The sequence below is a fragment of the Acomys minous genome, assembly GCF_964271855.1.
Source record: "Acomys minous genome assembly, chromosome: 9".
Taxonomy (NCBI): Eukaryota; Metazoa; Chordata; class Mammalia; order Rodentia; family Muridae; genus Acomys; species Acomys minous.
In genome coordinates this window covers 67,124,522-67,135,640 of record NC_140490.1, presented here as the reverse complement: position 1 = coordinate 67,135,640, position 11,119 = coordinate 67,124,522, and the positions used below count along the sequence as shown (strand labels likewise).

At 38.2% G+C, this 11,119-nt stretch overlaps 1 protein-coding gene across 1 annotated transcript; it reads right to left on the bottom strand.

Annotated features, from left to right (window-relative positions):
• Positions 1 to 9,660: 9,660 nt before the first annotated feature.
• LOC311605273 (nucleoside diphosphate kinase B-like) lies at positions 9,661 to 10,098 on the bottom strand (the record flags this gene model as incomplete). Its single annotated transcript, XM_084795695.1, has 1 exon — positions 9,661 to 10,098. Exon 1 carries the CDS (start codon positions 10,084 to 10,086, stop codon positions 9,661 to 9,663), a length of 426 nt encoding a protein of 141 aa, XP_084651821.1. The 5' UTR covers positions 10,087 to 10,098.
• Positions 10,099 to 11,119: the final 1,021 nt, after the last annotated feature.

Here is an 11,119-nt window from a genome sequence, read left to right as displayed (position 1 = left end):
AGCCCCCCCCCACCAGGCGCAAGTACCAGCTCCCCACAGCATCACTAATTCTGAGTTATTTTGTGTATTTGACAATTCAGTTCATAAGGCTGAAAACACGAGGATATAGAAGGAGTGACTCAAATTTCACTTGCCTGTTTGTGGAACAGGAAGTGAGCAGGAAAGCTTTCATTAGGGAGAATCTTGGAGGGACACAGGTCATCTTCGGGTACACAGTGGTCGAGGAGGTGAACACAAAATGCTGTGTTATCCATGCAAAGAGGCAAGGCCAGGAAGAAGCGCAGCCATTGCAGTATATGCCAGAGTGTGGCTCCTCTCTGAGTCAGGGCTAGGGCAGCAGGATGTAGTAGACAAGGATGATAGAGTCTGGACCGCTTGGTAAATGTTTCACCATAACATGTAGTCTTTGTCCTGTGAACCAGAATTTCTTCCAAGGTATCATTCGGTATCCTCTAGTATGGGAAAGGTCCCCTTTGGTGTGGCAATGTTCCCTCTTTTCTTTAAATTCCTGTATCTTTTTATCCATGACATTGCTTGCTAACATTTATGTTTTCATCTATGACTTTACTATTTAACTATATATTGACTTTTTGTGTCATCTTCAAAAGCTTATTAATCCCTTACTTCCTCTTGGGTGTGGTGGGTGCCTGGTTGTGTGTGGGGGGGGGGCTGAGGCGATGGGCTCCTGCATAACAGAATTGCTGCAGTTCAGTGAGGTTGGACACAGAAGGACTCTGCCTTTCTTAAGAGGGCACGCGCCTGTGTGTGTGTGTGTGTGTGTGTGTGTGTGTGTGTGGTGTGTGTGTGTGTCTAGTCCTGCTTGTTGTGTATTCAGCAGATATATACACACAGCATGAACACACCAAGTATCACTAGTATATGCATGAATGTGGCTGAAAGGGCCTCAGTCAGATGAATGATAAAGGTGTTCGATTCTAGTTTAGAGAGAAACCAAATGGTGACATGGAGGATGAGCTCGCACAGGAGGAATGTGGAGGGGGAGAGAAAACGAAGGGCAGGGAGTGGGAGAAAGACTGAGCTAGGACAGTTGGAGCAAGCAAGGAATAGAAATGAAAGAAAACAGCTCTAAGGCATTTGTGAGGTGTGTGCATGTAGGAAATTGTAATGATGATTAAATAGAAGAAATAAATAAATATATATATATATTATTTCTGGCTTCGATGAGCAGGGAAAGCTCGAGAACAACAGGCACAAATGTAACGGAAAGATAATAATTCGGGTGTCCCGGTATATTTGTGGTTCCTGAGTTAGTGAAGACATCTCTGGGTGTCTATTAAACGGTTCTCCTCATTTGTCCCAGTGTTTCATAGGTGAAACTTTTACCACTCAGAGATGGATCAGGGCTTTTTTCTGTGAGATGGATGTATTGGAAGCAATTAATTTTTTCTGTTTCTGGTCTCTTTCTGTTCCACAAACACATGCAAATGAAATTTCAGTCACCCCTTCATATCCTCATGTTCTCAGACTTGTAAACTGAATTGTCAAATACATAAAATATCATTATTCAGATAGCTCATTGACCAAAATTGAATAGGAGGCATAGGTGAAGACCATTGTAAAATTAATAATTTCCTTCTCATTCCATTATGTTTTGATTATTGAGATGGTTTAATTTGCTGAAATAAAATCACTCATTAAAGTCAGCTATCCCAGTTCTTTTTGGTTTTTTGCAATCATTTTTTATTGTTGATATGAACATTTAAAATGGCTAATCACATAGAATTCAAAATATCCATTAATCTTACGCTTCAAAATGATTTGATACGAAAGCTTAATTATGTGAAAATTAGAAAAGACAGTTTATTGATTTCTTAACATTGTCTCTAATACTGTAAATTAGAAGCTACAATTTATTTATAGAATAAAATAACCTTGTCTGACTTTAAGTATGTTTTGGAAATATCTCCAAAAACAATTTAGGAAATGATTTACTTAAATATATTTGGCTGTAAGTGTTCGGTCATTTGGTTATGTGGAAATAAGAGTTCAGAATTGGAAGAGTAGTATTTTTTTAATAAGTAAGATATTGTGACATGTTTCTAAAGTAAGAAGGAGTGAGGCCATTGGTTCTCTGTTATGGGCTGAGGTGGTCGAAGGTGAATGTGAAAACTGTTCTAATTCACAGGTTTAGATTAGAAAATTTCAGTAATGGACTTTGTGAGAGATGAGCTAATGCTTTTTTTTGAGACAAGATTTAACACATTTAGCATATCCTGTTAATTTATTTAGAACAAAAGCCTTTTGCATAATGTAAACAGTCTCTGTGCTATGTAGTCTAATGCTTTCAGGACTGGGAGTTAATTAGTAACTATGGTAACTCTTAGACCCTCTAAGTCAAAATGCAAGGGTGATGCTTGACTGACAGGAGGCAGCCCATAATGCCCTTTCAGCTTTTGTGAAAAATAATAAGCTAATGGGCTTGCCAGAGAGGATGGTGAGCAGGCACTGAAGGCAGGGTGATGGGTTTACTTAGACCGATTTATGAAGCCCTTTTCTTTTTAAAACATCCCTATGAGCAGGCAAATGGGCCCAGGTAAATGTTTCTCACTGAGGTGTTAGAGAGATGTAACAACAGATAACGAAGCACAAAAAACGATGATGAGGGCTGGGGCAGTTGTGTAATGAGGCAGCATCCTATGCTTTGAGAAGCTTTCTGCCTGACTTCAAGCATAGAGGCAAGATCATCTCTCTAGGGAGTTTAAACGTTGGAGTTGCAGGGGTTTGAAATACTCCATTTCACCAAGTAGGCGAAAGGAGAAACCATTATTTTAAAGGTCATTTGAAAGTCTTTATTCTGGGCCTTGAAGAGATAGCTCAGTGGCAGAGGGAGCATTTACTGCTGCTCTTCCAGGGACCGAGTTCGATTCTCAGCATCCACACGAAAAACTCACTGCCATAGAGGAATTTTAATACAGCAACATGGCTGTGCTGGCTGGAATACAGACACACATTTAATCCCAGGAGACCAAGGCAAGCAGATCTCTGAGCCTAAGGCCAGCTTGGTATAAGGCAAGTTTCAGGTAAAAGAAAAGCTTAGATCTAAACATGGTAGTACACACCTTTAGTCCCAGCGCTCAGGAAACAGGAGCATGTAGATCTCTGCGTTCCAGTTAGTTCTATTCAGACAGTTGGGTTGAGTTTTGGAAAGAAATGCATGGTATACGTGTTTCCTATATAGATCAGCATTTATTTTGTAGTGTATTATTTTCTGTATCTTGGCTAGTTGTGCGTCTTTGTGTTAATCATCATATACTACAAATAGAAGCTTCTGTGATGACAGCTGAGGTATGCATAGATCTATGGGGTGTAGTGATAAATCGTTCGGAGTTGATTTAGTCCCGTGTCCATTTAGTAAGATAATAGTAGTAGATTCTCTCCTATGGCCTTGACCTTTCTAGCCACAGATTCTAGGCTAGGTAATAGGTACGGATTTCATATTTTAGAATGGGACTTAAATCCAGTCAGAAAGTGGTTGGTTATTCTCATGATGGTCATGCGACTACTGCACTAGTGGGCGTGTCTAACCAGGCCAGTTGTTATTGTAGCTCACAGGGATCGGGTAAGGCTGATGACTACTTTTTCCTTCTCCTCGCGTGCATAGCACTTCCTTTTCTAGCACTATGAAAGCTAGCCGGTAAGGATGACTTTTCCCGTGCAGTACTAGTTTGACTTTTCCATGTTCTATGACTCAAGTGCATCATTTCTTTAGCAATATAGAGTCTTAACTGTTGAGAGCAACTAGAAACCTTAGCAATAGCCATCAATGTTTGAGGTCTGTGGGACCCCTGTGGCAAACAGTTCCAAATAAATAAGCATGGCACAGGGTTTCTGTTGGTTAATCTCTTGTTTTGGTTAATCTCTTATTTTGTCCCATTATTGAAAAACTCTATTTTAACTCTTTCTATTATATATGTATATTTTTAAAAAGCTTCCACAGTAGGTTTCCATATGGCTTTTTGAAGGTCTTTAGTGTTTGCCTTTCCCCATATTTCTTCCTTTACTCTTCCCTCTCCTGCTCCAATTTAATCATTTCTGTTCCATTATCTCTCCTTAACCCTTTACACTACTGTATTTTTTCTACCCTTCCTTGAAAGACCCTCTTTATGGCTCCTTAGAAATCTCTGTGGATATTCCACATGAAACTCACATATCTGAGGCTTCAAAGCTAACATGCATAAATGACATAAAACATATGACACCTGTCCTTCTGTCTCTAGGTCACCTGACTCAGACTATTAATGGCTCAATCTATTTACCTGAGAATTTCATTTTTCATAATAGCTGAATAAACCATTGTATAGATATACCATATTTTCATTTCCCATTCATTATCTGATGGGCATCTAGGTTATTTTCACTTCCTGGTTATTGTGAATAGAGCAAAAAAGAACATGGATGAGCAAGTAACTCTCTAGTAGGATCCACATGGTCCAGCCATACCACACACCTTTTGGGTATGGGTCCAAGAGTGGTATAGCTGGACCATGTTGTAGACCTATTTTCAGCATCTTGCAGAACTGCCACACTGACTTCTACAGTCCCTACATGAGCACTAACAATCAGCAGTGAGCAATTTTCCTCCTTTGCCACACTCATGCCAGCATGTATGCATGTGTGTGTGTGTGTATGTGTATGTGTGTGTGTGTGTGTGTGTGTGTGTGTGTGTGTGTGTGTATGTGTGTGTGTGCGTGCGTGCCCGTGTGCATGTGGGTATCAGTTCTGACTGGGGTAAGATGAAATATCAAAGTAGTTTTAGATTGCACTTCACTGATGTCTAAGGGTGTTGAAAATGTTCAAATTCTGAGAACTTCGTTCAGCTCCACGCCACGTTTATAATTGTGCTCTTCACTTTCTTGATTTTTTTTGAGTTATTTGCATATTTTGTTACTAACCATTTAATCAGACATATATAGGTAAGGAGGTTTTTTGTTTGTTTGTTTGTTTGTTTGTTTACCTTTTTCTGTGCTGCCTCTTAGCACTTTAGTTTTATGAGGTCCTATTTATTAATTGTTCATCTTAATGCCTGTACTATTGGCTTCTTGTTAAGAAAGCCTTTTCCTGTGCCAGTGAATTCATTGTACTTTTCATTTCTTCTCTATCAGATTTAGGCTTTCTTGCCTTCTTCAAGACCAATTTCTGAATGGAGTGTTGGAAAGAAGGCGAAGGACAACTGGTCTACCCTCAAGTGCAAGTGCTGCAGGAATTGCTCATGTGAGAGTCTAGTCCATTCATACTTGATTATGTAGAGTTAAGTCTTTTATGCACTCAAAAGAGCTTTTTTTTTTCAATTTTGTTTTTTGGATTTGAGAACAAATCCAGATAAGCATTAATACACATGTTGATAATTTATTTTTTCATTTTTTTTTTTTTTAGAATATTACCCTATTGCAGAGATGTATAATGGCTTGTTCATCCACTGGTTTACCTACTGAAGGCAATCTGGGGCATTTTTATTGTGAAGAGTTTACAACCAAAGCTGATATAAACATGCATGTACATCCGTAGTAACATTAGTGTTCATCTGTCTGGCGTTAGTGCCTGAGCACAATTGCTTGGCTGTACATTTTGCATTCCAACTAACACTGAGGTTTCCAGTGTCTTTGCTAATAGTTGCTATTGGCATCATCTTTTATTTTATCTCTGTTCTCAGTGTCAAATTACAGTTTTGTTGTGAATATTCTAAAGATGAGGATGCTGGGTCCTAAAGGGTAAGAGTGTTCAGTGTGTGCACTTTCCATCTGACAATGTTCTTTAGGATATGCTTTTCCTTGTGTCTTGCCCAAAATTGTAACTCTTGATTTTCAAAGTTCTTTGCAGACATACTGCAGATACCGATCCTTTCTCAAATATATGGCTCAGAGGTATTTTCTCCTAGCTTGTTATTCAATTTCTTTGACATGTCTTTCTCAAAGAAAAATGTATCATTTGTTTCAAAGTGCAGTCTGTCAATTTTCTGTTAATGGATGATATATTCATTATTTGCAAATGCTTGTTCCTCATTCCACACTGTAAAGATTTGATGCTTCTTTTCTAAAATGTTCATAGTTTTAAATTTGAGTTTTTGACTCAATTGGAATTAATTTTTGCGTGTGGTATGATACTTCAGTGATTTATTATTGCTATTATTTCTATATAAGGTTTTTGCTTTTTGTCTGTTTTTTTTTTTTGAGACAGGGTTTCTCTGTGTAGCCTTGGCTCTCCTGAACTCACTTTTTAGAACATTCTAGCCTCAAACTCAAATCGATCCTCTTGCCTCCGCCTCCCAAGAGCTGGGATTACAGGCCTGATCTACCATACCTGGCTCTATATACGTGTTAACATTGTTTTCTAGAGCTACAAATACTTACTAATATTTTGAGCAGCGTTCATGAACCTTCTATATCAGTTTGGAAAAGGACTAGTACCCTTTCCATGTTGGATCTTCCAGTGCTTGAACATGTGTCTCAGTGTTGGTCAAGATAGAGAATTTTCTGCTAATATTGCATGATTATTAGCATACTAATCAACCTGGATTTTATTTTTGAATGGTTGCCCCCCCCCAAAAAAAACCCAACACTGTATTTTGTCCCACTCATACATTTATTTCTAGTATATTAGAATAGATGTTTTAAGTTGATAGAGATGAAATATGATAGATATTGATTTACATTCAGATTTTTAGACTCACCAAGATAGGAAAGATGTTTTCTTCAGGACTGCCAAATACAAATAGCCAAAACGCTAGGAATGTAATACTTATATAATTCCTGATTGTTTCATGGTTCTTTTTGCTTTATGTAGTTTATTTTATTTATGTGTAATAATATAAATGTACATGTAAAAAAGAAATATAAATAAAGAGAAAGTATAAAAAATAACAACAAAAAGTTTTTATACCAGAGAGGTAATAGGGAATACTATATTTAAGAAAGAGAGAGAGAGAGAGAGAGAGAGAGAGAGAGAGAGAGAGAGAGAGAGAGAGAGAGAGAGAATATAGAGAAATAAAGGAAGGAAGGAAAGCTTGGGAGCTGGGATGTGGTAGTCCATCTCTGTGAAACAATGACAGGGTAGAATAGGTAGACAGTCCAGGGGCTGAAGACTAGCCTCAGTTCCATTATGAGAACTTTTCTTAAAAACAAAATAAAAACAGACACTAAATAAACTAAACCCCAAATCAAACCCAAGAAATGAAAGAATGAATTGAAGAGAATTTTCTCATTTAGTGCCTGGAGTCATTCACAGAATGAGGACACATTCTTCTATATCAAGAACTCTAGTGCCCCATATTTGGCCATGTCCCCTTCATGGGGAGGCCCAATGGCACTCGGAGGAAGGATAGCAGACTACCAAGAAGAAACTTGATACCCTAGCATCATATTCAAGGGGAGGAGGTCCCCCTCAGACACAGGTATAGGGAAGGGGAATGGGGTGAAAATGGGAGGGAAGGAGGAATGGGCAGATGCACAGAATGGGATAGCAATTGAGATGTAATATGAGTGATTTTATTTTTCAATAAAAAAAGAATTCCTATCAAACTACATGTATCTGAAAAGTTTCTCTCTCTCTCTCTCTCTCTCTCTCTCTCTCTCTCTCTCTCTCTCTCTCTCTCTCTCTCACACACACACACACACACACATATGTATCCTGATTACAGTTTTTTCCTTCTACTCTTAGTTTCTGCTCTCCCTTCTATCAAAATCCTCTCTTTCTGTTTCATTAGTAAGCAAACAGGTTTCTAAAGGAATAAAATTAATATAATATAATGATAAAGACTAACACATTGGAGATGGACAAAAGAAACAGAAAGAAAAAAGCCCAAGAAAAGGCACAGGAAACTGAGACCCACACATTCAGAAAAACACTACACTTGAAACCATAATGTAGCCGCCACAGAGGACCCAGCGTGTAGCCCATGCAGGCCCTGTGCATGCTGCCTTTGTCTCTGTGAGGTATATGAGCTTTGAGCATGAATAATTCAGCATGCAAGAGCCAGAGGTGATGGAGGACACCAAGAAAACAAGACCCTCTAAACTTTAGGAATTTTGAACATTCTGTTTTGAAAGCAACATGATCAAAGCTCATATAAACTTACAGAGACCATGGCAGCCTGCTCTGAAAAGCTCTTTTGAGAGTTGCATTGTATGTACCAGAGGAAAAACAGGCGGTCACTCCAGCAGGATGATTTACAGAGAAACAAAACAAAACAAAACAACAACAATAACAATAACAACAACAACAACAAAAACCACCCAGGAACATCTTAACCAATTACTAATAGGAAAATTAAAAACTTAGGGTATAGACATAAAATATAACAAAAGTGGATGGAAAAAACTACTTTCACAAAATAGACAATTGCAAATATGATATAGAGAGGGAAAGGGAAAGTGTTATGGTATTTTTATAAAGTAAAAAAGTAAAAAAGTATAAATGTTATTTTCATGAGTGTATATTTGTGCGTAATTTCTCTAAAAATGGTAAAATTAAATTCAACATACTTTTGTTTCTGGAGGAAATATGAATGATTACTCAGATTTCATGGCAGTCTACTTTAGTTCACCCTTCCTGAATTTTAAAAATATTATCTATATGCTCTTAAATGCATTTATCATTGCATATATATATAGAAAATGCTCTATCAACAACAGTATTATCAAGAAATATATACCTCTTGGTTCTACTTTGTAAAATTATACATCTTCAGAAAATACAAATTTATTATTTTCAATGTCTAAGTTCTGTGGTCTGATTTTATTGCAATGTGCATTGTTGTCATTTATTAAGACAATTATACAGCTTGCCCTCTGATTTCTTGTCATATTTGGTATTTGAGACATATTTGACAAGTGGAATTTCTTTCTCTCTCTTCTTTCTTTCTTTCTTTCTTTCTTTCTTTCTTTCTTTCTTTCTTTCTTCCTTTCTTTCTTATTTTTCAAGTCTGTGTAGCCTTGGCTGTCCTGGATTCACTAGACCAGGCTGAGCTTGAACTCATAGAGATTAGCCTGCCTCTGCCTCCCAGAGTGCTGGGATTGCAGGGATGTACCACAGCACCTGGCTGACAAATGCAATTTCTTATTAAGCAAAAATATTTGCTTTATTAAACAATTTCCTTGTTCTTGGCAATGTGTATGCTCCTTGACTTGAGTTGGCCAATGGACTTGGAAAAATCTGTGGATCACAGTTTGTATTAAGAATATTGAAGACTTTATGTTTACAAATACTTTAATCCATTGTTGGATCATATAACTTTAAGAAGTTCTAGCCATCATTTTATGACCTTCCACTCTCCAGGAAAGATACAATCATTCTTAATTTGCCTTTTGGAATGAGTCCCTTCTTATTCTTTTTGCTAGGTTACTGTCACTACACATACCACTATGTGTTTTGCCAGCTTATTTAATGACATGTTAAAAAGAAATCTAAGGTTTTACCAAAAAACATTTAAAATTATAAACTAAATTTTCTTAATTGTTACAGGGGAGTATCAGATAATCTTTGGTACTGACTAAGTGAGAGTAATTAGTGTTTTTCCCCCAGTTCCAAAGTCTTTATTGTTTTATAAAACAAAACTGCTCAGTGGGATGAAGAATTGTGTCCAGGGGCCCGTCAATAATGCTGAGATTCACCTCTACTCACATACTCAGTCATGGGCACAAGATCCTAGTCAATCAGCTCTTCAGGCTTAAACCATAGACCGACTTCTTTCTCAGCACTTTCCACTGAATCGCTGCCGTGAATGATGTTCCTGCCAACTTGGATGCAGAAATCATCTCGAATGGTGCCTGGCTTAGAACTGGCTGGATTGGTCTTTCCCAGCATCACTCTGCCTGTTTTCACCACATCAAGCCTCTCCCAGAGCACAGCCACCACAGGCCCTGAGTTCATGTTCTTCACCAGCCCCGGGAAGAAAGGGCGGTCCTTCAGGTCAGTGTAGTGCTGCTGCAAGTGCTCTTCAGAAGACCCAAGGAACTTCATGGCTGCCAGGCGGATCCCCTTCTGCTTGAAGCCCTTAACAGTCTTGCCCACCGGGCTGAGCTGCATGCCAGCTGGCTTGGTGGCAATGAAGGTACGCCCGAGGTTGGCCATGGTCCGAAAGTCTGCCGGATCGGCTTGGGTCAACGATGAGCGATTTTTTTTTTAAATGAATAGGTCTGTCATGTTTACATAGACCCTCAAGTTTCTGTGGTAATGTTGTCGCTGCTTTCCTTACTGTTCCTTGGATGTCTCCTGGGTCTACCGTGACATCTTAATGACTGAACATCCATTTATCTTTTTATGTTTCCTAGAAGCTTGGTAATTTTATTGTTTTTGTGTGTTTCTTAGATCAAATTTCCCCCCCCCCCCTGCTCTGTTGGTGCTAAGAGTGTGGTTTCTTCTTTTCAACTTTTGAGATAATTGAAAATTAAAAAGGTACCTTATAGTAGACCATATTGCCTGCAAGGCAGTGGTCACAAATTAGAGTTTGCATGTGGATCTTTGTGCTTTTCCTCATTCCAGATAGCACTCTAGATGACTTCAGTGCTGTGAAACGTTGCTTGGACAACAATGGTCAAGTAGTGTGAGGGAGAATGAGAAACAGGGCCCAGTCCCATGTGATCAATGGATTGATAGCAAGTTGTAGATTTGTGAATGATACAAGAAGTTTTTGAGGCCAAAAATGATGAAAATATGCAGATAAATATATTAATTAAAATATAGCCTAGAATGAATAGTATCCAAATGAGAGACAGTAATTGAGAAACAATGGGATTATTAAGAGAAAAACAGATTGTGGCTGAAACAGTATTATTAGTGAATGTTTCCTACAAAAGGAATGAGCAATTTCTTGTAAAATGGGGCTAGAAATGAACTTGCACATTAAAACATATGAACTAATTTCTATAGTAAGAAATAAGCCATGCAAATCAACCCCCTTCAAAGAGGAGTTGGAGACTGGCCACCTCTCTATTGCTGGGTGCTCCTCACTCATGGATCAAGAGCGTCAGAAATTTTGTCATGACTCTCTGTTGTGCTATTTTCTTGGATGCCTTTGAATGGGGAGATTTGCCTTTCGACTTTCCTACTTACCTAGAAAGTTTCCTAATTCTTTTGGAATTAAGTGCTAAAGCCACAGTTTCTT